This window comes from Tachyglossus aculeatus, chromosome 17 (genome assembly GCF_015852505.1).
Source record: "Tachyglossus aculeatus isolate mTacAcu1 chromosome 17, mTacAcu1.pri, whole genome shotgun sequence".
In the NCBI taxonomy this organism is placed as follows: domain Eukaryota; kingdom Metazoa; phylum Chordata; class Mammalia; order Monotremata; family Tachyglossidae; genus Tachyglossus; species Tachyglossus aculeatus.
In genome coordinates, this window is record NC_052082.1 from 46336553 (window position 1) to 46360920 (window position 24368).

General features: G+C 59.0%; 1 protein-coding gene across 1 annotated transcript in view; it reads left to right on the plus strand.

Annotated features, from left to right (window-relative positions):
• The window catches only part of SEPTIN4 (septin 4), a 40224-nt gene extending 18909 nt beyond the window's left edge, over positions 1 to 21315 (plus strand). Inside the window, 11 exon segments of the mRNA XM_038759280.1 lie at positions 16235 to 16537; positions 16872 to 16965; positions 17171 to 17257; positions 17393 to 17516; positions 17692 to 17826; positions 17918 to 18035; positions 18123 to 18224; positions 19175 to 19271; positions 19392 to 19554; positions 19720 to 19819; positions 21063 to 21315. Of these exon segments, the coding sequence (XP_038615208.1) occupies positions 16235 to 16537; positions 16872 to 16965; positions 17171 to 17257; positions 17393 to 17516; positions 17692 to 17826; positions 17918 to 18035; positions 18123 to 18224; positions 19175 to 19271; positions 19392 to 19554; positions 19720 to 19819; positions 21063 to 21122 (1383 nt within the window). The 3' untranslated portion in view covers positions 21123 to 21315.
• Positions 21316 to 24368: the final 3053 nt, after the last annotated feature.

The following is a 24368-nucleotide window of genomic DNA, read 5'->3' on the forward strand; positions in this document are numbered from 1 at the left end:
CACAGTCTTCATCCCCAGTTTACAGATGAGGGCACTGAGGCCCAGGGAAGTGAGGCGGCTGGCCCAAGGTCACACAGCAGACAGATGGCAGAGCCGGGATGAGAACCCAGGTCCTCTGACTCGAATCAATCAATCAATCGTATTTATTGAGAGCTCACTGTGTGCGGAGCACTGGACTAAGCGCTTGGGAAGGACAAGTTGGCAACATAGAGAGACGGTCCCTACCCAACAGTGGGCTCACAGTCCTCTGAACATAGTAAGCGCTCAATAAATATGATTGATGATGATGATGGGGGGGGGGGGGTCCCGGCTCCGCCCCTCCCCGCCTCTCGGCCTATAGGAGCGGGCCTGGGGGGTCCTGGCCCTGCCCCTCTCCGCCTCCCGGCCTATAGGAGCTGGCAGACGTGTGTGTGTGTGTGTGTGTGTGTGTGTGTGTGTGTGTGTGTGTGTGTGTGTGTGTGTGTGTGTGTGTGTGTGTGTCCCGGCTCCGCCCCTCCCCGCCCCTCGGCCTATAGTCTTGGGCCTGGGGTCCCGGCCCCGCCCCTCCCCGCCTCTCGGCCTATAGGAGCGGGCCTGGGGTCCCGGCCCCGCCCCCTTCCTCCCGGCCTATAGGATTGGGCCTGGGGTCCCGGCCCCGCCCCCTTCCTCCCGGCCTATAGGAGCGGGCCTGGGGGGGGGTCGGGTGTGTGTCCCGGCTCCGCCCCTCCCCACCTCTCGGCCTATAGGAGCGGGCCTGGGGGGGGGGGGGGTCCCGGCCCCAACCCCTCCCCGCCTCTCGGCCTATAGGAACGGGTCTGGGGTCCCGGCCCCGCCCCCTTCCTCCCGTCCTATAGGAGCGGGCCTGGGGGGTCCTGGCCCCGCCCCTCTCCGCCTCCCGGCCTATAGGAGCGGGCCTGGGGGGGCGGGCGGGTGTGTGTCCCGGCCCCGCCCCTCTCCGCCCCTCGGCCTATAGGAGAGGGCCCGGGGGGGGCGGGTGTGTGCCCCGGCCCCGCCCCTCCCCGCCTCCCGGCCTATAGGCTTGGGCCTGGGGTCCCGGCCCCGCCCCCTTCCTCCCGGCCTATAGGAGCGGGCCGGGGGGGGGGTCCTGGCCCCGCCCCTCTCCGCCTCCCGGCCTATAGGAGCGGGCCGGGGGGGCGGGTGTGTGTCCCGGCTCCGCCCCTCCCCGCCCCTCGGCCTATAGGAGCGGGCCTGGGGGGGGGGTCCCGGCCCCGCCCCTCCCCGCCTCCCGGCCTATAGGAGCGGGGCCCGGGGGCCCGCCCCGCCCCCTCCCCGCCGGCCAGCCGGCCGGCCTGGGAGCCCGGGCACAGAGAGAGGAGAGGCGGAGGAGGAGGAGGAGCAGGGCCGTCCGGGCCGCAGTCCGGGCCCGCGGGGAGCGGACCGTCCGTCCGTCCGTCCATCAATCCGCCCGCCCATCCCGCCCGCCCGCCCGCACACATGGTAAGCGGGGCCGGTGGGGGCCCCTGTCTCCCGGTGCCCGCAGGCCCCGCGGCCGCACTGCGGGCGCCCCGGGGGCAGCGGGGGCTGCGGGGCCGGACCACCCCCTCCCCCCCTCCGCCGGGGGCCACCGGTCGCCGGGACAGAGGGGCCCCCGCCCTGCCTTCACCTCATCTCACCCGGCCCGGCCCGGCCCACGGGGGCGCCTGCATAGATTTATATATATATACATACATACATACATACATGTGTGTTTGTGTATATGTGTATGCATACGAACAGTGCTTTGCACATAGTAAGCGCTTAATAAATGCCATCATTATTATTATATGTGTATATATATGTGTGTGTATATGTATACATGCATGTATAAGTATACATGTGTGTGTGCGTACACACATGTGTGTATATATACATATGTGTGTAGATATATGTATGTATGCATATATATATATATACACATAAATCTGTATACATCTGTGTGGATGTGTGTGCGCGCCCACCCTGAGGGCGGGGGCGGCGGGGCCGGCGCTGAGCCGACGGCTCGGTGGGTTTGGGGAGGGTCGGCTCTCTGCGGGGGGGACCGGGGACCGCCGACCCTGCCTGCCCGCAGCCTCCCTGCGGGCCCCGGGAGGGGGGACCGACGGGCGGACGGACACACCGACAGGCAGACGGACACACCGACAGGCAGACCGACCGACGCTCCCCCGGCCAGCGCAGCTGCGGCCGAAAACAGCGCCATTCAGCTCGGGGGACGAGGGGGGTGGGAGCGAGCGGAGGGGGACAGTGCGAGAGCGCACACACACACACACAGACGCAGACACACAAACACACACCTGGGCTCCTCACATCAACACCTCGTCACAAGGCAGGCTCCTCACAGAACCCCACTGTCTGGCCCCCGCCAAGGGGAGCTCCTGCTGGGAATCCTCTTCCTCCTCCTCCTCCTCGGGCCGAGGCCCCCTCCCCTCCACTTCAGCCCCCTTCTGGACCCGCACACCCCACCCTTTGTTCGTTCATTCATTCATTCTATCGTATTTATGGAGCGCTTACTGTGTGCAGAGCACTGTACTAAGCGCTTGGGAAGTACAAGCTGGCAGCATATAGAGACGGTCCCTGCCCAACAGCAGGCTCGCAGTCTTCGTGTCGGCCCCCCCTGCCGTGGGCATCCTAGGAGAGGAAAAAGCCCTCCCTCCCCCCCCCCGGAGTCCTGGCGGTGTGTGTTTGTCCCCCAAACGTCTCCTGGCTGGGCTAGTCTTTGCTGGAAGCCTGCCCAGGCTGCTGCTGGCACCGCCTCCCTCTACCAGCTTCTCCCCCAGGGTCAGAAGGGCGTCAAGCCAACACCCCCCCCCCCCCGCCCAATTCCCAGATGATCGGGGCTTAGCAAACAGGAGACCAGGAGAATTGTCTTCAGCTGAGGGCCTGTGATGCTGCCTCCCTCCTTCCCTCCCTTCTCCCCAGCCCCTAAAGGTCTGCCCGGTGCCCGGCGCAGGAGAAGCTGGAAGCCCATCCCAGATGGCAGGAATCCCCCCCCCGCCCCGTCGGATCGGATCCAGGGCTCCCGGGTCCGAAAGGCAGCATCCCCCGGGACCGGGCCGCGACCCACTTTCAGGCCGCGTCCGGAAGCTTCCGCCAACCCTGTGACCGGCCCCCGCTGGTGTCTGTGTGGGGTCTGGCAGGGGCAGAGCGGTGCCCACCCCCTCTGCCAGGGGGACGGACAGATGGATTGTGCCCGGGATGGGAACCCCGAGGGGAGGGACATTGGCTCAGATTCCCAGGCCGGCAGGGACCCGGGGGTTGGGGGGGAGCGCGGGGCTCGGCGTGGCCTCCCAGTCCGGTTCAGATCAGGTCGCGATGCTTTCTGCCCATCTCTCTATTTAAGACCAACTTCGTGTCCCCAGCGGGTGACAGTGTTTACTGGAGGGGCTTATTCCCCCTTGCAAACCCCCTTCCCACCCCTCAACCCAGACCACCTCCCACCCGGGGCCCGGATGCTCCGTCCGGGCCCCGTGCCGGCCTCTTTAGGAATAGGGTTGCTGCATGGGAGCCTCCTCTCTTCCTTCCAGCCCCAGACCCCCTCTCCCTGGGGGGCTGGCTCTGGGAAACACTCCCAACCCAGAGGCAAAGACTACTTGGCAAGGGACAAAGCAGAAAGGCCGGCGGGTGGGGAGCGTATGGAATTCATTCCCACAGGAAACAGGCCGAAATATCAGCAGGTTCAAGAGGGGTCTGGAGAAATCCAGGCGAGGGTCCGAGAGCGACGGCTAGGGTCACGCTGGGTAAAGTCAAGGCCGGAGACCGTCCCGGAGGGCAAAGATTCTTCTTTATTTCCTGCGAGCTCGGGTCTCTGGCCCGAATGCCGATCTTTTTCATCTCTCCTCCTCCGCCTCAACGGTGGCATTTACCAAGCGCTCGCTATGTGCCGGGCACCGTGCTAAGCGCCGGGACAGGTACAGGGTAAACAGAGAGGGCACCATCCCCGGGCCCGGTCTAAAAACACACAGGAGTTTGGGGCAGAACTAGAAGCCGGGCCTACCGACCGTCCGGCGTACAGCATCCCCTCTCTGTCAGGCTCCTCTTTCTCGCTCCCACCTCTTGGTTTTTGGGTGGGATTTGTCAAGCGTTTACTATGTGCCAAGACCTGGGGTAGCTACATGGGTGTCAGGTTGGACACGGTCCCCGTTCCGCACGGGTTCACAGTCTTAATTTGCAGGTGAGGTCACCGAGGCCCAGAGAAGCAAAGCGACTTGCCCAGGGTCACACGGCAGTCACGTGGCAGAGCGGTATTAAAACCCAGGCCCGTACCCTAGCCGCTAGGCCACGCCGCTTCCCGGCAGCCCGGCCGTGTTGCTGCCTCCGGGAGCAGGTGCCGGCTGCGCGGCCAGACTCCTCCGGCCCTGGCCCTCCCTAGCCTTGGGAATCTCTCGGAGGGAAACGCTTTGAGCTGCCGCCAAGCCAGTTTTCCTGGGCCACGTCCGGCGGGAAGGACCGGTCATCGCCCCACCCCTTACCCTGGGAGACTGCTGGAACACCCCAAGGATGAGGACGCTGAGAGGAGCCCTCCGTGGGCGAGCGGGACCGTCTGGCAATAGAAAGGGTCAGCGGGCAGGGACATCGATGAGACGGGTCAAGCGTTGGGGGGGATCTGCGGAGACGGGCGTCGGGCGGGAGTTGGGGGTGGCCCTCTTGATAGGCCTCTCTGGCCGCCCCATCCAGAAGTACCTATATCCTTCAGTGGGCCAGGGGAAACATGGGGCCTGCCTGCGTGCCTCTCTCTCTCTCTGTCTCGATTGTAGGCTTCCTTGAGGGCAGGGATCCCGTCCACCAACTCCACCGTACTGTCTGCTCCCAAGCGTTTAAAACAGTGCCCTGCACACTGGAAGCCCTCGGTGAACGCCGCCGATTTAACGTTTGGGCCGAGTTGAAGTGGTGGACACTTCCTTTGCCTGCCTAGAGTCTAGAAGCAGAGGGGAGCGGAGAAACCGAGTCAGGGAGCACGCTTCAGACGACTGGATACCTAAGGCCCTCCAGGCCCTCCCGATGTTTCTGACGTGCCGTGGGACCTTGGGGGAAAACACCGTCTCTAAGTGCTGTGCCGGGGAGGGGTGGGGGGGGGTGTCGGTGTACGGCGGAGGGACATTCCACAGGCCCTGCTCTGCGCTGCCAGTAGCAGGAAGTCAGAAAGAGAGGGAAGGAAACAAACCGAGCGGCCAGATTGCTCCAGCTGCCTCGGGTCCCCACTGTATATACACTCCAGGAGGAGCCCAGATTGGGGGATAAAATTCAACCCAATTACCCGAAACTTGCTGACGGACGCATCTGAGCCCCGGGAGGCCAACATAGTCTCCTCTCATAATGGTCCCTGCTCCACGGGGCTGGTTTGAGCCAGACGACTCCCCTTGCCCTCCTTGTCCACCTCACCCCTCGGCTCCCCAGTCTCCCAGCCTGAGAATTTCCAGTGGGGGCTGGAGGGATCCCCAGATGATGGTCGCTTTCCGACCTGTGAGCTCCACGCGGACGGGGAATGACTCTACTGACTCTGTTGTATTGGCCTCTCCTGAGTGCTTAGTATAGTGCTCTGCACACAGTAAGCGCTCAATAAATACCATCGATTGATCGATTAGCTCTTTGAAGCCTGATCCCTTCCGCTTCCCTCCCTCCCTTAAAACCCCCCTTCTGCCCCTGTGCTGAGAACTCCTCCCGGAGAGAGGGCCCGGGAAGGGCAAGGTGGGCGGCACCCCCCCAGGCTCTGAAGACAGGCAGACAGACTGAGGCTGTTCTCCCCATTTCGCAGATAAGGAAGCTGAGACCTAGAGAAGAAAGGTTGGGACAGAGCCAGGCCCAGTGGGGTCAGGATGGCAATTTGCCGAATGGGTGTGCGCCGCATGCAGTGGAGCGGGGAGGGCCGGGCCGGGACCCTCGGAATTGTGACCGTCGAGAGTGAGGTGGCTCCCGCCAAAGGGGCCAAGGTTAAGGCAAAGGGAAACGCTTCACACACTGGAGATAGTGGAAGTTGTTTTCCCCAGTAAGAGTGCAGCCGCAACTATCAGTAGGGCCCCCATCAAAAAGCGTTGGATAAATTTATAGCAATAATGATGATGATGATAGTGATAATGGTACTTGCTAAGCGCTCACTGTGTGCCAAGCTCTGAACTCAGGGCTGAGGTGGATACAAGATAAGCAGGTTGGATGTGGGGCTCACGTGGGACTCTCCGTCTGAGTAGGAGGGAGAGGGATTTCATCCCCATTTTACAGATGAGGAAACAGAGGTGACTTGCCCAAGGTCGCACGGCAGACAAGTGGCCGAGCTGGGATTCATCCCCCGGGCCTGGAATGCCCTCCCTCTGCCCATCCGCCAAGCTAGCTCTCTTCCTCCCTTCAAGGCCCTACTGAGAGCTCACCTCCTCCAGGAGGCCTTCCCAGACTGAGCCCCTTTCTTCCTCTCCCCCTCGTCCCCCTCTCCATCCCCCCCATCTTACCTCCTTCCCTTCCCCACAGCACCTGTATATATGGATATATGTTTGTACATATTTATTACTCTATTTATTTTACTTGTACATATCTATTCTATTTATTTTATTCTGTTAGTATGTTTGGTTTTGTTCTCTGTCTCCCCCTTTTAGACTGTGAGCCCACTGTTGGGTAGGGACTGTCTCTATATGTTGCCAATTTGTACTTCCCAAGCGCTTAGTACAGTGCTCTGCACATAGTAAGCGCTCAATAAATACGATTGATGATGATGATGATGATGAGAACCCAGGTCCTCTGGCACCCAGGCCCGTGCTGCTCTTTCCATGAGAGCTGCTGGATGAAAGCTCTAGAAGGGCTTCTTGATGGAAAGGTTAGTGATGGTAGAGACAACCGTGAAGGACGTGGTTCCTCTAAATGTCCTGCTGCCACATAGAGAGCGTGGGGCAGTGCACTCTCTGTCTCTTTCTCTCTCTCGTGCTTGGGAGAGAGCTGGTAGATATGCACCTTGCTGTCAAGGAGCTGACAGTCTGCAGTCCACCCTCTGATTGAGCTGGTAAGGTCAGGGTGGGAGGCACCAGAGTCATAGGTTGCCAGGCTGGGAGTCAGGACCCTTGCCTCCTAGGAGCTGTTCCAGGTCTTGACTGTCTGGGGACAGGGATCCTGGCTTCGACCTCAGGGCGGCCTTAGTGAGAGGCTGTAAATTGGCACCTCAATTTCCCCTTGTTGCGGAAGCGATCACCGGGCGGGTGGGGAGAAACTGAACGCTGCTGGGAGGAAACTGGCAAGCCTGGTGGAGCCCATCTCACCAGATCTGGGGAGAAGAGGCAGCCTGCCACCCCTCGCCCGGGCCAGCAGCCGGTGCCCCCCCGCCCACAGGGTTGGGGAGGGCAGGAAGGGACAATCCCAGCAGTTCCTGCGGATCCCGGCTCCGGGCTGCCGGCCAGAACCGCCGCCGCCTCCTCCTCCTGCTTCTCTTCTTTCCCGCTCCTCTCTCTGTCCCTCCTCTGCTCATCAAGGGCATCAGCACGGAGAGAACCTTTCTAGGCCACGTCCTTCCCCCGCTTTCCCTCACGTCGATAAGGCTCTCGGCTCCGCTCCAGAATGGTCCCACGGATGAGGCCTCCTCCCCGTCCCTTCCTCCTGGCCCCGGGCAGGGGTCCGGGCCTACTACCTTCCTGGGAAACCGAAGCCGGGATTGACTGGGGTCTCCTCGGAGCCCGGAGGGAGCCCCCCGAGGACCTGCCCCCAGTTCTGTGCCCGCTCCTGGGCGGAGCCGGGAGACACAGCTCCACTAACGCCAACTAACTCTCCGGGCCTTCGGTTCTTTTTTTCCTATTAATGTCCATCTCCCCCCCTAGACTGTGAGCTCACTGTGGGCGGGGAATGTGTTTATTGGTATACTGTACTCTCCCAAGCGCTTAGTACGATGCTTTGCAACAGTAAGCACTCAGTAAATACGAATGAATGAATGGAGCCAGGAGAGACAACTCCGTTAACTCCAACCTACTCTCCGCGCCGCGCTCTCGTTCCTCTCCTTCAGCCCCTTGCTCCCGCCCTCCCGCTTCAGGTCTGGCAAGCCCCCCGCTCTCCCCCATCTTCAAAACTCTTCCAAAATCACATCAACGGGAAGCCTTCCTTGACTCTCATCTCTCCACCCTCTCCCCCGCCCAGCCACTCCATCCCCCAGTGTCTTCGAGAAGCAGCGTGGATAGAGTCCAGGCCCGGGAGACGGGGGACTTGGGTTCTAATGCCAGCTGTACTGTGTGACCTTGGACAAGTCACCTCACTTCTCCGTGCCTCCGTCCCTCATCGGCACATGGGGATTCAATACTTGTTCTCCCTCCTACTTAGATCGGAAGCCCCATGTGGGCCCTGGTGGTGTTGTATCTACCCCAGCGCTTAGCACAGTGCTTGTGGATGAGGCTTCCTTCCCCTCCCTCCCTCCTGGCCCCAGTCAGGGGTCCGGGACTACTACAGTCCGGGTCTACTACCTTCCCGGGAAACCGAAGCCAGGATTGGAGTACTAGCTAATCAGGTTGGACACGGTCCGTGCCCCACATGGGGCTCACAGTCTCAATCCTCATTTTACCAATGAGGTGACTGAAGCACAGAGAAATGGAAGTGACCTGCCCGGGGCTAGAGAAGCCGCGTGACTCAGTGGAAAGAGCCCGGGCTTGGGAGTAAGAGGACCTGGGTTCTAATCCCGGCTCCGCCGCTTGTCTGCTGCGTGACTTTGGGCAAGTCACTTCACTTCTCTGGGCCTCAGTTCCCTCGTCTGTAAATTGGGGATGAAGACTGAGCCCTACGTGGGATAACCTACTGAGAGCTCACCTCCTCCAGGAGGCCTTCCCAGACTGAGCCCCCCATTCCTCTCCCCCTCCCCATCCCCCCGCCCTACCTCCTTCCCCTCCCCATAGCACCTGTATATATGTTTGTACAGATTTATTACTCTATTTTACTTGTACATATTTATTCTATTTATTTTATTTTGTTAATATGTTTTGTTTTGTTTGTCTCCCCCTTCTAGACTGTGAGCCCACTGTTGGGTAGGGACCGTCTCTATATGTTGCCAACTTGGACTTCCCAAGCGCTTAGTACAGTGCTGTGCACACAGTAAGCGCTTAATAAATACGATTGAATGAATGAATCACCTGATTGCCTTGCATCTCCCCCAGTACTTAGAACACTGCTTGGCACATAGTAAGCGCTTAACATGTTGCCAACTTGTACTTCCCAAACGCTTAGTCCAGTGCTCTGCACACAGTAAGCGCTCAATAAATACAACAGAATGAATGAATGAATGAATGAATGAACAACTACCATAACTATTAGGGAAGCAGCATGGCGTAGTGGGTGAAGTTTGGGCCTGGGAGTCAGAAGGTCATGGGTTCTAATCCTGCTCCTCCGCTTGTCTGCTGAGTGACTTTGGGCAAGTCCTTCACTTCTCTGGGCCTCAGTTACTTCATAATAATAATAATAATGATGATGGCATTTATTAAGCGCTTACTATGTGCAAAGCACTGTTCTAAGCGCTGGGGAGGTTACAAGGTGATCAGGTTGTCCCACGGGGGGCTCACAGTCTTCATCCTTGTCCTTGTCTTCCCTTCCAAACCCTGCCCTCCCCCTGACTTTCCCATCGCTGTTGACGGCGCTACCGTCCTTCCCGTCTCACAGGCCCGCAACCTTGGTGTACTATGTGCCAAGCACTGTTCTAAGCGCTGGGGAAGATACAAAGTAACCAGCTTGTCCCACGTGGGGCTCCCAGTCTTAATTCCCATTTTACAGTGGAGCTAACTGAGGCCCAGAGAAGTGAAGTGACTTGCCCAAAGTCACACGACTTCCCAAGCGCTTGGTACAGTACTCTGCACACAGTAAGCGCTCAATAAATACGATCGATGATGATGACTACCTGGCCCGTGCCCCAACCCTATGCAGCAGACAAATGGCAGCAAACCTTGTGACTCCCAGGCCCATGCCCCGTCCCTATGCAGCAGAAACCTTTTGACTACATTTTAGACTTGTGAGCCCACTGTTGGGTAGGGACTGTCTGTATATGTTGCCAACTTGTACATCCCCAGCGCTTAGTACAGTGCTGTGCACACAGTAAGCGCTCAATAAATACGATCGATGATGATGACTACCTGGCCCGTGCCCTAACCCCATGCAGCAGACAAATGGCAGGAAACCTTGTGACTCCCAGGCCCATGCCCCTTCCCTATGCAGCAGAAACCTTGTGACTACCTTTTAGACTGTGAGCCCTCTGTTGGGTAGGGCCTGTCTCTATATGTTGCCAGCTTGTACTTCCCAAGCGCTTAGTACAGTGCTCTGCACACAGTAAGCGCTCAATAAATACGATCGATGATGATGACTACCTGGCCCGTGCCCCAACCCTATGCAGCAGACAAATGGCAGCAAACCTTGTGACTCCCAGGCCCATGCCCCGTCCCTATACAGCAGAAACCTTGTGACTACCTTTTAGACTGTGAGCCCACTGTTGGGTAGGGACTGTCTCTATATGTTGCCAACTTGTACATCCCCAGCGCTTAGTACAGTGCTCTGCACACAGTAAGCGCTCAATAAATACGATTGATGATGATGACTACCAGGCCCGTGCCCTAACCCCATGCAGCAGACAAATGGCAGGAAACCTTGTGACTCCCAGGCCCATGCCCCTTCCCTATGCAGCAGAAACCTTGTGACTACCTTTTAGACTGTGAGCCCTCTGTTGGGTAGGGCCTGTCTCTATATGTTGCCAGCTTGTACTTCCCAAGCGCTTAGTACAGTGCTCTGCACACAGTAAGCGCTCAATAAATACGATTGATGATGATGACTACCAGGCCCGTGCCCTAACCCCATGCAGCAGACAAATGGCAGCAAACCTTGTGACTCCCAGGCCCCTGCCCCGTCCCTATGCAGCAGAAACCTTGTGACTACCTTTTAGACTGTGAGCCCTCTGTTGGGTAGGGCCTGTCTCTATATGTTGCCAGCTTGTACTTCCCAAGCGCTTAGTACAGTGCTCTGCACACAGTAAGCGCTCAATAAATACGATTGATGATGATGACTACCAGGCCCGTGCCCTAACCCCATGCAGCAGACAAATGGCAGGAAACCTTGTGACTCCCAGGCCCATGCCCCTTCCCTATGCAGCAGAAACCTTGTGACTACCTTTTAGACTGTGAGCCCTCTGTTGGGTAGGGCCTGTCTCTATATGTTGCCAGCTTGTACTTCCCAAGCGCTTAGTACAGTGCTCTGCACACAGTAAGCGCTCAATAGATACGATTGATGATGATGACTACGAGGCCCGTGCCCTAACCCCATGCAGCAGACAAATGGCAGGAAACCTTGTGACTCCCAGGCCCATGCCCCTTCCCTATGCAGCAGAAACCTTGTGACTACCTTTTAGACTGTGAGCCCTCTGTTGGGTAGGGCCTGTCTCTATATGTTGCCAGCTTGTACTTCCCAAGCGCTTAGTACAGTGCTCTGCACACAGTAAGCGCTCAATAGATACGATTGATGATGATGACTACGAGGCCCGTGCCCTAACCCCATGTAGCAGACAAATGGCAGCAAACCTTGTGACTCCCAGGCCCATGCCCCATCCCTATGCAGCAGAAACCTTGTGACTACCTTTTAGACTGTGAGCCCACTGTTGGGTAGGGACTGTCTCTAAATGTTGCCAACTTGTACTTCCCAAGCGCCTAGTACAGTGCTCTGCACACAGAAAGCACTCAATAAATACAATTGATGATGATGACTACCAGGCCCGTGCCCCAACACCAAGCAGCAGACAAATGGCAGCAAACCTTGTGACTCCCAGGCCCGTGCCCCATCCCTATGCAGCAGAAACCTTGTGACTACCTTTTAGACTGTGAGCCCACTGTTGGGTAGGGACTGTCTCTAAATGTTGCCAACTTGTACTTCCCAAGCGCTTAGTACAGTGCTCTGCACACAGTAAGCGCTCAATAAATACGATTGATGATGATGATGATGATGATCCTCGACTCCGCTCTCTCGTTCACCCCTCACATCCAAGTCATCACCAAAACCTGCCGGTCTCAGCTCTGCAACATCGCCAAGCTCCGCCCTTTCCTCTCCATCCAAACCACTACCCTGCTAATTCAAGCTCTCATCCTGTCCCGTCTGGACTACTGCACCAGCCTTCTCTCTGATCTCCCATCCTCGTGTCTCTCCCCACTTCAGTCCATACTTCATGCCGCTGCCCGGATTGTCTTTGTCCAGAAACGCTCTGGGCATGTTACCCCCCTCCTCAAAAATCTCCAGTGGCTGCCTGTCAACCTACGAATCAAGCAAAAACTCCCCACCCTGGGCTTCAAGGCTGTCCATCCATCCCCTCGCCCCCTCCTCCCTCCCCTCCCTTCTCTCCTTCTCCAGCCCAGCCCGCACCCTCCGCTCCTCCGCCGCTAATCTCCTCACCGTACCTCGTTCTCGCCTGTCCCGCCATCGACCCCCGGCCCACGTCATCCCCCGGGCCTGGAATGGCCTCCCTCTGCCCATCCACCAAGCTAGCTCTCTTCCTCCCTTCAAGGCCCTACTGAGAGCTCACCTCCTCCAGGAGGCCTTCCCACACTGAGCCCCTTCCTTCCTCTCCCCCTCCCCCCTCCATCCCCCCCGTCTTACCTCCTTCCCTTCCCCACAGCACCTGTATATATGGATATATGTTTGTATCGATTTATTACTCTATTTATTTTACTTGTACATATTTATTCTATTTCTTTTATTTTCTTAATATGTTTTGTTTTGTTGTCCGTCTCCCCCTTCTAGACCGTGAGTCCGCTGTTGGGTAGGGATCGTCTCTCTATGTTACCAACTTGTACTTCCCAAGTGCTTAGTACAGTGCTCTGCACACAGTAAGCACGCAATAGATACGATTGATTGATTTAAGCACAGAGAAATGGAAGTGACTTGCCCGAGGGTAGAGAAGCCACATGACTCAGTGGAAAGAGCCGGGCTTGGGAGTCAGAGGACCTGGGTTCTAATCCTGGCTCTGCCGCTTGTCTGCTGCGTGACCTTGGGCAAGTCACTTCACTTCTCTGGGCCTCAGTTCCCTCATCTGTAAATTGGGGATGAAGACTGAGCCCCACGTGGGATAACCTACTGAGAGCTCACCTTCTCCAGGAGGCCTTCCCAGACTGAGCCCCCCATTCCTCTCCCCCTCCCCATCCCCCCGCCCTACCTCCTTCCCCTCTCCATAGCACCTGTATATATGTTTGTACAGATTTATTACTCTATCTATTTTACTTGTACACATTTATTCTATTTATTTTCTTTTGTTAATCTCTTTTGTCTTGTTGTCTGTCTCCCCCTTCTAGACTGTGAGCCCACTGTTGGGTAGGGACCGTCCCTAGATGTTGCCAACTGTACTTCCCGAGCGCTTAGTACAGTGCTCTGCACACAGTAAGCGCTCAATAAATACGATTGAATGAATGAATAACCTGATTGCCTTGTATCTCCCCCAGTACTTAGAACACTGCTTGGCACGTAGTAAGCGCTTAACATGTTGCCAGCTTGTCTTTCCCAAGTGCTTAGTCCAGTGCTCTGCACACAGTAAGTGCTCAATAAATACAATTGAATGAATGAATGAATGAACAAATGCCATAATTATTAGGGAAGCAGCATGGTGTAGTGGGTAGAGTTCGGGCCTGGGAGTCAGAAGGTCATGGGTTCTAATCCTGGCTCCTCCGCTTGTCTGCTGTGTGACCTTGGGCAAGTCACTTCACTTCTCTGGGCCTCAGTTACTTCATAATAATAATAATAATAATGGCATTTATTAAGCGCTTACTATGTGCAAAGCACTGTTCTAAGCGCTGGGGAGGTTACAAGGAGATCAGGTTGTCCCACAAGGGGCTCACAGTCTTCATCCCCATTTTACAGATGAGGGAACTGATGCATAGAGAAGTTAAGTTCCCAAGCACTTAGTACAGTGCTCTGCACACAGTAAGCGCTCAATAAATACAATTGATTGATTAGTACAGTGCTCTGCACACAATAAGCACTCAATAAATACGATTGATTGATTGATTAAGTGACTTGCCCAAAGTCACACAGCTGACAATTGGCAGAGCCGGGATTCGAACCCATGACCCCTGATTCCAAAGCCCGGCCTCTTCATCTGTATCTGTAAAATGGGGATTGAGACTCTGAGCCCCATGTGGGACAGGGACTGCGTCCCACCCGGTTTGACCGTATCCACCCCAGTGCTTAGTACGGTGCCTGGCACATAGTAAGTGCTTAACAATCAATCAATCAATCATATTTATTGAGCGCTTACTGTGTGCAGAGCACTGTACTAAGCGCTTGGGAAGTACAAGTTGGCAACATATAGAGACAATACTGTAATAGTAATTATTATTATTACCCAGCAGACTAGTGGCGGAGCCGGGATTAGGACCCAGGTCAGAAGGGCTCCCAGGCCTGGGCTGTGTCCATCAGGCCACCCTGCTTTTCGGGGATGGAATTGGCTCCCCAGGGCCCCTGCTGCCTCGACGGGGCCCGTCCCCACCGCCCGCCGGCCTAGTCAGCCCTCGGGTAGCCGGGTCGTCCGAGCCCGAGGCGTGGGGAGTCCCCGCGGTCCCCACCCGCTCGCCCACGGCTCCGGGGAGTGGGGCCGGTGCCCTGCTTGGCTCTGCCACGGGGCCCTTGTCCATTGTCTCGAGGGCCACATCTGAGCGGGCGAGGGCCGGGCCGAGCCTGGCACCGCCAGCCCCCCGGGCGAGGCTGCCCTCAGGACCGCGGGGATGCCAGGGAGAGGCCGTGGGCGGGCGAGGGCCGAGGATGGGAGGGGTGAGGGGAGGGTGGGATGGACGAATGGACGGATGGATGGACGGACAGATGGAAGGAAGGAGGTGAGAGAGGTGGCCCTGCCTCCGGGCAAGGGGTGGGGCTGTGCTGACGAGGGCCCGGAGGCTCCTCTATTTGGGCCCACTCCCGCCCCCGGCCCAGCAGAGCCCTGCCCTGGTGGAGGGAGTGACTGTCCGTCCGTCCGTCCGTCCGTCCGCGGGAGATATGGACGGCAGCCCCGAGCCTCGCCGCCGGCGCCAGGTAGACCTTCGCTGGGCTGCCCCGTGGGCTGGGGGCGCTGGGGGTAGAGGATGACGGTGGGCCCGTTGGTGGGTAGGGACCGTCTCTAACTGTCGCCGATCTGTACTCCCCAAGCGCTTAGTCCAGTGCTCTGTGCACAGTAAGCACTCAATAAATACGATTGAATGAATGAATGAATGACACAACTTGCGGGCTGGGCTGCGTGGGGCCCGCTGGGCGCCCAGATACTCCACAGCGTGGAGGCCAAGCTGCTAGTCGGCCTCCATCAGCCTCCCTTCCCCTCTCTGCCATTCACCCGCCTCACGCCTTTTCCCCCCTGTGCCTACTCTCTGCCTCCCCTGTGGCCCGCGCTTGCTGGTTTCCCTCCTGTCTGCCTTCTTGGGGAGCCAGCCCTTGGGCACCGCAGTTACCGTGTGGTTCCCGTCCAGGCCGGACTCGGGGGTCCGGGCCCGGAATGAAGGGTTGGGGGTCCCTGGGGCTGCGGGGGCCTCCGGTAGACTCCCGGGCACCGTTGACCAAGCCCCGAGAGGGCCCCAGGCTCCCCGAGGGCACCAACTGTGGCCTCCTCTGACCTCCTCCCCCTGGCTCTCCCTCTCTTCCTCATGACAGGCGTTCATCTTTTTCTCCTCTGGTCTCGGCCCCGGCCCCTCTGTTGCTGGCCTGGCCCGGCCTCCATCCCACCCGCAGCCCCCCACTCCTAGGAAGGGGCTGGGAGCGGACACATTTGGGCCAGTCCGCCCACTGGATGGGCCCATCTTTGAGCACCCTCCCAAGTCTGGGAGCCGTGAGAGCGACCCCGGGGGGCCGGCGACCCCTGGGTGCCAAAGACCCTGCCCACCCACAGGAGCGGTCCTGAGGCCCAGGATTCGCCCCCCAGGGGGGCTCCGAGGGGCCGGGGCTGGGGCAGAACGGGGGCGGCCGGGTCCTACCTCCGCTTTGCTGCTAACGTATTTGTTCTGTGTTTCAGTTCTTTTAAAACAAGCTCTTTCCTCTTTTCCTTTTCTCCTTTGGCCTCTCTCCTGCCACCCTTGCCCTTGTCCTCCCTCTCCCCCGACTCCTTCCTTCTTCCTCCTCCTCCGTCCTCCTCTTCCTTCTCCCCGGCTGCCTCATCCCTCTCCTGGGCTCTCTCGTCCCTCTTCCTCTTCTGTTCCTGGGCCTTCTCCCTCTCCTCGGCTCCCCCCTCCCTCTCCTGTGGGTCCCCCCCCCCCGACCCCGGCTGGCTCCCCCCTCTCGGTCCCGTCCCCCGTCCCCCGTCCCCACCTCTCCTCAGATCAGGCGCTTCCTGGAGGACCCCGAGGAGGCAGAACTGGCCCAGTTCGTCCAGGAGTTCCCCGGGGGGGACGGCGGCGGCGGTGGGGGCGGCTGCCGGCGGCCGGAGTCGGAGGAGCCCAGCTGTAGGGATCCGGAGGCGCTGCCCGCAGCCCTGGAGCCCAGCCCGGAGCCCGACCCCAGGCCCCCAGCTCGGCCCTGGCCCCCCGACGGGCACCAGCACATCTCGGCCCCGGCCCCGCTCAGCCCCCTGACTAGGCCCCGCAGCCCCTGGGGCAAGGTTGACCCCTACGACTCCTCTGAGGTAGGGTGTCCCCCCAGGCCCCCGGCCCTGCCCCTCAGCCAGGGACACCACATCTCCCACCCCGAGGACTCCAGGCCAACGGGAACCAGCTGCCAGGGAGCAGCTGGCAAGCCCGGCCCCTGCCGAGGGGCATCCATCGGTGGAACTCACGGGGGTCGGGCCCAGCCGGGGGAGTCACGGGGCAGACGGACGGGAGGGTCCGGCCCTGGGTCGGTCCCAACGGCGGGTCCGGACTCCTCCGGCTTCTGTGGGCTGAAGTGGAGGGTGGTGCTGGGCTGCGGGGGCTCCCCCGGCCCCTCCCCTGACCGGAGCCGGGCCCTTCTCCCCGGGACAGGACGACAAGGAGTACGTGGGCTTTGCTACGCTCCCCAACCAGGTCCACCGCAAGTCTGTGAAGAAGGGCTTTGACTTCACTCTAATGGTGGCAGGTAGGACCGGAGGGGTCGGGAGAGGGAAACTGAGGCGTAACGGGAGCCGAAGGCAGGCGGGCTTGGAGCGGAGGGGCCTGTTCTTAGCCAGGAGGGGAGAGCAGCCCCGTCCGCGGACCAGGGGACGGGCCCGGCTTGGGGCGAGGCCCCCCGCGTCCGGGACCTGGACCCCTGAGGTGGCCTCTCCCGCCTTGTGTCCCCCCAGGAGAGTCGGGGCTGGGCAAATCCACACTCATCAACAGCCTCTTCCTCACCGACTTGTACAGAGATCGCAAACTCCTCAACGCCGAGGGTGAGGGGACCGGCCCAGGCCGGGAAACGGGCTCCTCGTTTGTCGGCGGGGGGGCGGGGGCGGGCAGGGTGGCCTTGGCATCGCCCACCAGCTCCTCCCCCGTCCCTCGCCTCTCCCTGCCGGCCCCCCCATCAGAGAGGATCACCCAGACGGTGGAGATCACCAAGCACAGCGTAGAAATCGAGGAGAAGGGCATCAAGCTGCGGCTGACCATCGTGGACACGCCGGGCTTCGGGGACGCGGTCAACAACACCGAGTGGTGCGTCCGGGGCCACGCCGCCGCAACGCCGGGGCGGACCGAGGCGGGGAGGGGAGAGGGGACGGACGGACGGACGGACAGGTCTGCTCGCGGGGCCTCAGCGATCTCCTCTCCGTCTCTCCGCGTCTCTGTGTGTCTGTCCCTTTCTCTCCCGCCACCCCCGACCCCGGCCCAGCTGGAAGCCTTTGGCCGACTACATCGACCAGCAGTTCGAGCAGTATTTCCGGGATGAAAGTGGCCTGAACCGCAAGAATATCCAGGATAACCGGGTGCACTGCTGCCTCTACTTCATCTCCCCTTTCGGCCACGGGTACGACTCCCCCGACCCCGGCCCGGCCCCGGGTGGGCAGAGACGGAGGGGCCGGGGCCGGGGCCCGGGTGACGGGCCTCTCCCTCCTCAGCCTGCGGCCCCTGGACGTGGAATTCCTGAAGGCCCTGCACCAGCGGGTCAACATCGTGCCCATCTTGGCCAAGGCGGACACCCTGACGCCTCCCGAGGTGGAGCACAAGAAACGGAAGGTGCGGGGCCGGGGCTGGAGGAGGAGGAGGAAGTCAGGGAGGAAGGGCCGGGAGAGGGGCCGGGCCCAGCAGCCATCTCCCCGTCAGATCCGGGAAGAGATCGAACGTTTTGGGATCCGGATCTATCAGTTCCCAGACTGTGACTCGGACGAGGACGAGGACTTCAAGCTGCAGGACCAGGCCTTGAAGGTGGGTGGGCCCAGCCCCCCGGCAGCGGGGCACTCACCGGCGGAAGGGGCTCCGAGGGGGCGGGTGGTCGCGGGGCCGAGCGGGGCGGAGAATAGACGTGAGAGCAACGGCGGGAACGGCCGTACGGGTTCGGTGCTCTCTCCGGGCTGAGCCCCGGATCAGAGAAGCAGCGTGGCTCGGTGGCAAGAGCCCGGGCTTTGGAGTCAGAGGTCATGGGTTCGAATCCCGGCTCCGCCCCATGTCTGCTGTGTGACCTTGGGCAAGTCACTTCACTTCTCTGAGCCTCAGTTCCCTCATCTGTAAAATGGGGATCAAGACTGTGAACCCCACATGGGACAACCTGATCACTTTGTATCCCCCCCCCAGCTCTTAGAACAGTCCTTTGCACATAGTAAGCGCTTAACAAATGCCAACATTATTATTATTATCATCATCATCATCATCATCATCAATCGTATTTATTGAGCGCTTACTATGTGCAGAGCACTGGACTAAGCGCTTGGGAAGTACAAATTGGCAACATCTAGAGACAGTCCCTACCCAACAGTGGGCTCACAGTCTAAAAAGGGGGAGACGGAGAACAAAACCAAACATACTAACAAAATAAAATAAATAGAATAGATAGGTACAAGTAAAATAAATAAATAGGGTAATAAATATGTACAAACATATATACAGGTGCTGTGGGGAAGGGAAGGAGGTAAGATGGGGGGGATGGAGAGGGGGATGAGGGGTCCCCCCGGCTCCCACCCGGGGCCCGCCGTCTAAAGGGAGGGGAGAACGGGGGTACGGGATCCCCCCTTTCCAGAGGAGGAAGCCGAGGCCCAGAGAAGCGCGGCCGAGCCGGGATTCAAACGTGGGTCGGCCCCCGGGCCTCGGCCGTACCCACGGGGCCGCGAGGGAGCGCGGCTGACGGCCGGCCGGCCGGCTGGCCGGCTGGCTTCTCCCAGGACAGCATTCCCTTCGCCGTCATCGGGAGCAACACGGTGGTGGAGGCCAGAGGGCGGCGTGTGCGGGGCAGGCTCTACCCTTGGGGCATCGTGGAAGGTGAGGCTCCCGGCGGCGGGGACCGCGGGGCGGGGAGCTGGGGGGGCCGGGGTCGCGGTCGCCCTCCCTCCCGCCCCGCGGCCCCCCGTCCTCGGGCTGACGTGCGGCCTTGCCCCGCAGTGGAGAACCCGGCCCACTGCGACTTCGTGAAGCTGCGGACGATGCTGGTTCGCACCCACATGCAGGACCTGAAAGATGTGACCCGAGAGACGCACTATGAGAACTACCGAGCCCAGTGCATCCAGAGCATGACCCGCATGGTCGTCAAGGAGCGCAACCGCAAGTAGGCCCGTCCGGAGGCCGCCGGGCGGTAGGCGGGAAGGCCCACTCGGAGACCCCGAGCCCCAGGCGTGCGGGGGAACGGGGGGTGGAAATGGGGGGGATCCATCTGCCAACCCCCAGCTGCTCCCGGGGCTCGCCCCTCACCACCCGCCCCTTCCCCCCTCAGCAAGCTGACGCGGGAGAGCGGCACAGACTTTCCCATCCCGACCGTCCCCCCCGGGGCTGACGCCGAGACCGAGAAGCTCATTCGGGAGAAAGATGAGGAGGTGAGAGGGGTGGGGGCCGGGGGCATGGAGGGGAACTGTCACAATCGCCGGCGCTTCATTCGTTCAATCCTGTTTCATTCAGTTGTATTTATTGAGCGCTTACTGTGTGCAGAGCGGTGTACTAAGCGCTTGGGAGAGGACAGTACAGGAATAGACAGATTCCCTGCCCACAGTGAGCTTATAGTCTTGCGGGGGAGCTTGGGTGCCAAGGACCGTGCTAAGCGTTGGGGTAGGCTCGGTACAGGCAGGTCCCTGGGACTCACGGCCTAAGGGGAAGGGAGAACATGTTGTTAGCCCCCATTTCACAGGTGAGGGAACTGAGGCACAGAGAAGTGAAGTGACTGGCCCAAGGTCACCAAGGGGTGGGGGGTGGGGGGCAGTGGCGGAGCCAGGGTTAGAACCCAGCTGTCCTCACCTCCAGTCCTGCGCTTTTCCTACTTGGCCGGGTTGGAGAAGCAGCGTGGCCTAGTGGGTAGAGCACGGGCCCGGGAGCCAGAAGGACCTGGGTTCTAATTCCGGCTCTGCCGCTTGTCTGCTCTGTGACCTTGGGCGAGTCACCGCACCTCTCTGTGCCTCAGCGACCTCAGCTGTGAAATGGGGATTAAGACTGTGAGCCCCATGGGGGACAGGGACTGGGTCCGATCTGATTTGCTGGTATCCGCCCCGGTGCTTAGTCCGATGCCCGGCACGGAGTCGGCGCTTAACAAACACAATTAGTAGGAGTAGTCACCGTTGGATTTATTAAGCACCTGGGTGCCGAATGCCGGACTAAGTCCCAGGGAAAAATCCGTGGGTGGAGATTAAAATGGGGGTCTTGGCCCCTTCAAGAGTTTCCCTCTCTCAGAATAAGAGGGTGGGGCAGGGGGGTGTTTATGTCTCTGGGTGTAGTGGTGTGGGGGGAATGGCCACAGGCAAATATGGAAAGATGGAACAATAAAAACTCAGAGACAACAAAAAAAAAAGATGAGAAGAGTGACCAAGCCCACCAGGGCCACAAGGTACAAGGAAAGCAAAGGGGGCAGCCCCCACTTCAGCCGGTTTAGGGGGTCCCAAGCACCGTCCCCCTGCTGGGAGGGAGAGAGGGAAGAGGAGAGAAAGGAAGGGCCGCATCCCGGGGCAGCGGCTCAGCCACGCTAGGCTCGCATGTCCGAAGAGCAGATCCGTTTGTCTGTGCCGGAGCGGTCGTGGCACCGTGAGGCGGCCCGGGCAGCGGGGCCCGCACTGACCCGGGTGTCCTCTTCAGCTGCGGCGGATGCAGGAGATGTTGCAGAAGATCCAGCGGCAGATGAAGGAATCCCACTAGCCTCTCTCCCCCGGCCCAGCGCCACGCCGCGCCCCCAGCCCCGTCCGGCCTGCCTCCTCCAGGGCCCACCTGCGCCGGCCCTTCACCGCAGCTCAATCGCCTCCCGGCTCCTCCAGCTAGCGCTCCTTCGCCTCGCTCTCGCCCCGCGGCCCGGCCCCAGAGACTTAGAGGAAATAAAGTCTAACGAACTCGACCTCCGCTCCCCTGTTGCCGTCCCCGCCTGGCCCCAGCCCCCGGGGCGGAGAGCAGGATCTGGGATTTGGTGGGATTTTCAGCCCGATCCCAGCTCTGCTCCGAGATTCCTTCCCTCACCTCCGACGGGTCAGTGCCCTCTTCTCCTCCGCTACCCCTTTCCATCAAACAGGGCGGGGGGCTTAGGGCCCGCTGGGGGCCTCCCCCGCCCGGCTCGGCCCCGCAGGCCCCAACTGCCCAGACAGAGGCCGTGCCCGCCAAGCGGGCACGATCGATCGATCGTGGGCCGAGCACTGTACTAAGCGCTTGGGAGCGTACAGTACATAGAGACGGAAGAGGCATTCCCTGCCCACAACAAGCTCACAGTCTAGCACTCCTACCTTGGGCAGAACAACCCCCGGGGGGAACCGACCTCCGACGCCGGAGCCGTGGGAACCGGGCGGCACAAAACCTCCCCAGCTGAGCTGGACTTTATGGCCGTCGCTGGGCAACCCCGCCAGTTGCCGGGAAACAAGGCTATCGGAGACCCACGGGCTACGAGCTGGCCCAAGGGTGGCCGCTACCATCTTGAGGCTGCTGGTTCCTAATCCGGGCCCTGTGGGCCTGCTGATACTTGGGGGGTCCTCTAGGCAAACCCGGGTAAACTGAGGCTGAGATGATGGAAAGGGGCAGGGGGCCCGTTGGACGTGAGGGAAGGAATCTTGGAGCAGAGCTGGGATTCGGCTGAAAACCCTGGTAAGTTTTCAACCCATCAGTAGAATTCATGGAGCGCTTACTGCCTGCAGAGCACTGTACTAAGCGCTTGGGAGAGTACAATACATCAGCGTTGGAAGGCTTGTTTCCCGTCCACAAGGAACTCACTTCTCTGTGCCTCGGTTACCTCATCTGTAAAAGGGGGATTAAGACCGTGAGCCCCCCCCGTGGGACAACCTGATCACCCTGTGACCTCCCCAGCGCTTAGAACAGCGCTTAATAAATGCCATCATTATTGGGGGGGGGGGGGGGGGGGGCAGGCATTAAAATAAATTGCAGAGAGAGCCCTAAATCCCGTGGGCCTGAGGGTCAGGTAATTATCAGGTGTTTCAAGGGTAGAGGTCGAAGTGCACAGGTGAAGCGGAAAGGAGATTGCTGTCGGCCCTATCCCTAATCCGTTTGAAAGTTGTCAACGAGGAAAAAGTTCCACACGCTGGGCAGTGGTATGTCGTCCATAGATCCAATCGATCAATCAGTCGTATTTATTCATCATCATCAATCGTATTTATTGAGCGCTTACTGTGTGCAGAGCACCGGACTAAGCGCTTGGGAAGTACAAGTCGGCAACATATACGGTCCCTACCCAACAGTGGGCTCACAGTCTAAAAGGGGGAGACAGAGAACAAAACCAAACATACCAACAAAACAAAATAAATAGAATAGATATGTATAAGTAAAATAAATAGAGTAATAAATATGTACAAGCATATATCCATATATACAGGTGCTGTGGGGAAGGGAAGGAGGTAAGATGGGGGGGATGGAGAGGGGGGCGAGGGGGAGAGGAAGGAAGGGGCTCAGTCTGGGAAGGCCTCCTGGAGGAGGTGAGCTCTCAGCCGGGCCTTGAAGGGAGGAAGAGAGCGAGCTTGGTGGGTGGGCAGAGGGAGGGCATTCCAGGCCCAATAAATACAGTAGGTATTTACTGAGCACCTACTGTGTGCAGAGAACTGTCCTAAGAGCTTGGGAGAGTACAACACAGCAGATTTAGTAGACACCTTCCCTACCCACATTTGAGCCCACTGTTGGGTAGGGACCGTCTCTATATGTTGCCAATTTGGACTTCCCAAGCGCTTAGTCCAGTGCTGTGCACACAGGAAGCGCTCAATAAATACGATTGATTGATTGATGGAGCTCACCGTCTAGAGGGGGAGGCAGACATTAATATACATAGAGAAGCAGCGTGGCTCAGTGGAAAGAGCCCGGGCTTTGGAGTCAGAGGTCATGGGTTTGAATCCCGGCTCCCCCACATGGCTGCTGTGTGACCTTGGGCAAGTCACTTAACTTCTCTGAGCCTCAGTTACCTCATCTGTAAAATGGGGGTTAAGACTGTGAGCCCCACGTTAATACATTTCCCCCTTTTAGACTGTGAGCCCACTGTTGGGTAGGGACCGTCTCTCTATGTTGCCAACTTGTACCTCCCAAGCGCTTAGTACAGTGCTCTGCACACAGTAAGCGCTCAACAAATACGATTGATGATGATAGAGAAGCAGCGGGGCGTAGTGGCTACACCTTGGGCCTGGGGGTCAGAAGGTCATGGGTTCTAATCCCGTCTCTGCCGTGTGTCCTTATTCATTCAATCCTACTTAGCACTTCCTGTGTGCAGGACACTGTACTAAGCGCTTGGGAATTACAAGCTGCTTGAGAAGCACCGCGGCTCAGTGGAAAGAGCCCGGGCTTTGGAGTCAGAGGTCATGGGTTCAAATCCCGGCTCTGCCAGTTGTCAGCTGTGTGACGTCGGCCAAGTCACTTAACTTCTCTGGGCCTCAGTTACCTCATCTGTAAAATGGGGATTAGGACTGTGAGCGCCCCGTGAGGCAACCTAGTCACCTTGTAACCTCCCCAGTGTTTAGAACAGTGATTTGCACATTGTAAGCGCTTAATAAATGCCATTATTATTATTATTATTGTTACAATCATCATCATCATCATCAATCGTATTTATTGAGCGCTTACTATGTGCAGAGCACTGTACTAAGCGCTTGGGAAGTACAAATGGGCAACAAATAGAGATGGTCCCTACCCAACAACGAGCTCACACGCTTCGCTTCTCTGGGCCTCAGTTACCTCATCTGTAAAATGCGGATCGAGACTGCGAGCCCCACGTGGGACAGGGACTGCGTCCAACCTGATCTGCTTGTACCCACCCCAGCGCTTAGTACAGTGCCTGGCACATAGTAAATGCTTAACAAATACCACCATGGTTATCATTATGTGTAAAATTACAGATGCGTACGTAAGTGGCTCGGTGGAGAGAGCATGGGCTTGGGAGTCAGAGGTCATGGGTTCAAATCCCAACTCTGC